The sequence below is a fragment of the Malurus melanocephalus genome, unplaced genomic scaffold, assembly GCF_030028575.1.
Source record: "Malurus melanocephalus ecotype Western Australia unplaced genomic scaffold, MMel_1.1 scaffold_636, whole genome shotgun sequence".
NCBI lineage: Eukaryota > Metazoa > Chordata > Aves > Passeriformes > Maluridae > Malurus > Malurus melanocephalus.
In genome coordinates this window covers 297,636-301,912 of record NW_026623868.1, presented here as the reverse complement: position 1 = coordinate 301,912, position 4,277 = coordinate 297,636, and the positions used below count along the sequence as shown (strand labels likewise).

The window sequence follows — 4,277 nt, the reverse complement described above, 5'->3', positions numbered from 1 at the left end:
CTCAGCCGGTCCCGGGGCTCTCCCCTCACGGCCGGGCCGAGGGCGCCGCCTGGCGGAGGCGGCGGTAGCGGTCGGGGCTCGTCCCGGGCCGAGCTCCGCAGTCGGGCGCCCCTGAGCTGCGGCCAGCGGGCCGGGGGACTGCAGGGGCAGCGCCGAGCGGCAGAATCTTCTCCCGGCCACACACGGGGCACGGAGGCGCCCAACAGGGCGGCTGGAAGTGCAACACACGCCCCCTCCTTGGGAAAGCAGCGGCAGAGGCCCTGATAGAATAAGAACTACAGCCCAGGGAACGATCCCAGAAGAGCTTCAGAGGGCAATGAATCATTCTCTTGTGTCCTTGCTACAGCCAATTTAATTGCTTAACTGCAATAAGAGCAGAAACTCTGCATTTTTCTTGGTAATATTTATTGTGAATGTTGAAATGTCATGTAGTTTTGAACTAAGAGATGAACTGATTTGATAGGTAAGTAATATAATTAATTGGAAGACCCTTCCATGACAATTATACATATATCATGTACATCCAAGCCATTCAAATGAGAAAATGCCACCTTGAAAATGAAGTAGAGAATTTAGTCATTGCTGAACATACAAGAATATGTCTATTTAGGTATTCTACACAAAGGAATCCTTGTGTACAGAAAAGAGACCTTGTTGATTATCTGATACAATCAAGTGCCTGTGAAATATAGTCCCTTACAGAAAGTATTCAATTCCTTCATGATTTAGAGACCTTCTTTCAGCTTGGAGTGCTCTCTTTCATATTCACAACTTGAAGCAGATAGTCCATCATCTAATAAAAAGAGAAACACATTATTTATGTACCGGTCCTGAAAAAAGTAATTCACCAAGTTTATAAACCTATTGTAAGTTAATAAGCCTAAGAGAAAACGGCTCTGTGCATTCACATAACAAACATATTCCTAATAATCTTTCCAAAACAGTACCCATTTGTCTTGGTTAGTGCAATAACCAACTGCCAAAGTAGGAGGAAAGTCATTCTCCCAAATAATTCTGTCTGCCATCCCATTTATATATTGTCTCATTAGTGTTTAAAAGCCAACTCATAGAAACAATTTAAAATTTATTTTCCAACTTACTTTTGCACTTAGTCCAACTTGCAGGAGAGGTTTCCCTTCCGACTTTTAACTACATTAACTGTAATTTATGGGCAGAACAAAGAGCAGGCAAGGTTATTAACTGAAAASAAGAAAATAACACAGCTGCACCATTCTGAGCCAAACTCACAGAATTATTGTGCTCATCTCTTCCCCTTTTTGACAATTTGTATGTTACAGCCATTTCCCTACTCTGGCTGAGTCCTTTAGAAAGAATTCTTTTCTTAAGAAACATATAGCCTCGTGTGAGGTTTAGTGGTGATGCCCTGGATGATTTTGAGCTAATAAGCAAGACCCTGAATTGAGTTACGTAAGGTATTTATCTGTTTTTACTTCTAGTTTTGGGGGTTCCTTATCTTAAATTTAAAATTCAAGCTCTAAATTATATTAGCTAAATTTGAAAGCATCCATGAAACTACAGAAGTTCTTGTAGTCCATTTCTTCCCAACACAGCCATTCTTTGCTGTGTGCAGCAGGTGAGACGCAGGGCTGCAGACACAGACTCCTAGTGGTTGGCATCTCTGTGAGTCCATGGGAATTGCAGCCCTGGGTGGGGATGTGCTCCTGGGACAGCTATTCCAGCAGCTGGCAGCAGGGCTCATGATCTACCTTCTTTTGGTCACATTTAATGTCTCAGTCCAACAGGCCACTGCACAGGAAACAGTAACCCGCTGTAAATCTGGTGTCCGATTCCTCCTAGAATTAGTTTCTGTTCCAAACTCACATGAAACATGCCTGGAAAAGTATTTCCTGGCACGCACAAATTTTTATATGTGCTGCGCCATCATCTTCAGTTTCCTGTACCTGGTAATCCTGCCCTGTGCATGGATACCTTCCACAGCTGTCAGACAGCAGCACCTTACCCCAAATCGAAGTCTATGTGTCTGGAACCCCTCACAGCCTGACACATCCAGACAATCAACAAAAGCCAGTTGTGCTCTTGTACCACTGTGCACATGAATTTCACTCAGTACATCAGAACTCTGCCTTTATAAATAGAGCATCTTTTATTAAAAAAAAAAAAAACCTTCTAAATTAAAAATAATTCTCATTATTTAAATGCTTAGAAAACTATCACAGCCCTCAAAAGAGTAAAGTACAATCCTCTTGATCATATTTATATGGAAGGAAGATCGCAGAAACACCTTAACTTTCAGGCACTTGCTTGAAGCCAGAGGGAAAATAGAACAGTTTATCCTATCTAGGCTGTGTATCATCAGGTGTTTGTATCCAACAGCAGGACAATACAGCTACAGCTGCTTTCATTATATTTTACTTCAGGGTGGAGACAAAGAAGCAGTTGAATGATGGAAACCAAAGGTTCTATGGCCAAATGAGGTTCTGCAAGTTGTCCTCTATCTTAGTCACAGGAAAAACATGAGCTTTTTTACTAATCCTTGTAGAAAGCTGGATGCCTAAGTTAATAACTTMATTATTCCATAAGGATGTTTGATGTCTGACCTCAAAAATATGGATAATAATTTAGGATGAAAGCACACACATAAGGATATGATTCAACTTACCAGAGGCAATTTCCAGCCTTCCTAAGTAGGATTTATTGACAGATACTTTTAGAAGTCAGAACATTTCCCTCTTTACATTGAATATGGAATTTGTTCATCTAATTTGATTACAAAGCTGCACACTGCAGAGCTGAAGATGGAATAAATAGTTTCTTTTTTAGATAGTATTAATCACAGTTACTGTGATTCATCACTGCCTTAAAGCCACAGCCAAAAAGCAACCTATGGGCAGCATTCGCATCACTGGTGTGAGAGACTTAAATCATGGCTTAAATGAAGGGGTACATTTTTATCTGCATTCAAATAAAAGCCTAAGTATTCACTGATTTCACTGGACCAGAATTTCAGGAGGGAAACTGGCTGAAGTTAGGCCAGAAATATGACATCATATTGCAGTAGAATATAGGAAGAAAAAAATCTTCTCATTAATGTCTTTAAGGGGGCATATTAATCTTTTTATTTTATTTCATTATCACCCAAAAGAATTCTGCAGCTTTATCACCATGACTGTGCCTGAGGCATCATAGGGAAAGGAGTTTTCTTGTAGATTTTATGACTTACATTAGACCCTAATTCCTTTCTGTGAAACCTCACTGTTATCCTTCCCAGTGCATTTTATAGGATTTTCTAAAAGAATAGGGATGAATCTGTTCCAAAGCCTTATTGCCTTGTGAACAGTACTAGGAAGAACATAAACTTGAGGGATGAGGAGGGGCAGCTTATCAGTAGCCCCAGACTCAGTTAGCAAGCCCATGAATGACCACAGCAGTGGCCATTACCATAGGTGGGGGGAAACGCAAAGGAGACAGGGACAAAGCCGGGACCAGGGGAAATTCTGCAACCCTGATAGAACATTTACCCAGCCCAAGGCAGAGCATTCTGAATGGTGATGGAGGGAGAGAATGTGATGTCCTGCGCTCACACCTGTTTTCACACCAGCTTGCCTTGGCGACATAATACATGGTGCTGATGTGATCACCTAGGCATGAAGAAAAATATGGCCCAACCAAGCAGCTTGAAGGGAACCCAGACACTAAAAACTGCTAGATGCCTGCTGTGTTTATGCCCAGTAACGAAGGAAGACACCAAAAACACAACCAGTGGGTGCCAAATTGTGATCAAGAGCAGAGTCTTACTGTGCTGAATGTCTGACACAGGAGAGTCATTTCTGCTGCTTTTCTGGACAATCCCCAAGTTAGAGGAAGTTGATATGTTACTGTAAAACAAAAATTGAACATATGGAGTATCTTGAGAGGTTTTATCTTACTTACATGTTTCCAACTGTTATTGTCATCTGTATCCCAGGTGTTCCTGGTATACCAGGGAATCCCTCCTTTTAAAAAGTGAACACTTTTATTTTCATTCCTTTCCAGGAGCCGTAGCAAATATTTTGAGATTTCTTCCCACTGCAGATACTCTTCCAGCTGCTTCATGTTGTCAGGTATTGCTAAAAATGGTGTCTTGTTTTCCTCTTCAAAACCATAAGGAAAATCTCCAGTGCTCTTTTTTCCCATCAAATGTCCTGTAACAACAATTACAGTAGCACAAGATGAACGAAAAACAGGTAAATATTTGATTGTTCAGAGATTGAATTTGATAAATATTTGATTGTTCAAAGCTGGACTTGGCTAGTGAT

At 41.1% G+C, this 4,277-nt stretch overlaps 1 protein-coding gene across 2 annotated transcripts in view; it reads right to left on the bottom strand.

Moving 5' to 3' along the window:
- Nucleotides 1–399: 399 nt before the first annotated feature.
- GRP (gastrin releasing peptide) overlaps nt 400–4,277 on the bottom strand; it is a 7,268-nt gene continuing 3,390 nt past the window's right edge. Inside the window, exons 2-4 of one of the 2 annotated variants that reach the window (XM_057383488.1) lie at nt 3,913–4,163; nt 1,101–1,158; nt 731–793 (exon numbers count right to left, since the gene is read on the bottom strand). In XM_057383488.1, the coding sequence (XP_057239471.1) occupies nt 1,150–1,158; nt 3,913–4,163 (260 nt within the window). In that variant the 3' untranslated portion in view covers nt 731–793; nt 1,101–1,149. Of the gene's footprint in view, nt 794–1,100; nt 1,159–3,912; nt 4,164–4,277 lie in introns of both variants that reach the window. The other variant, XM_057383486.1, reaches the window with a different exon arrangement.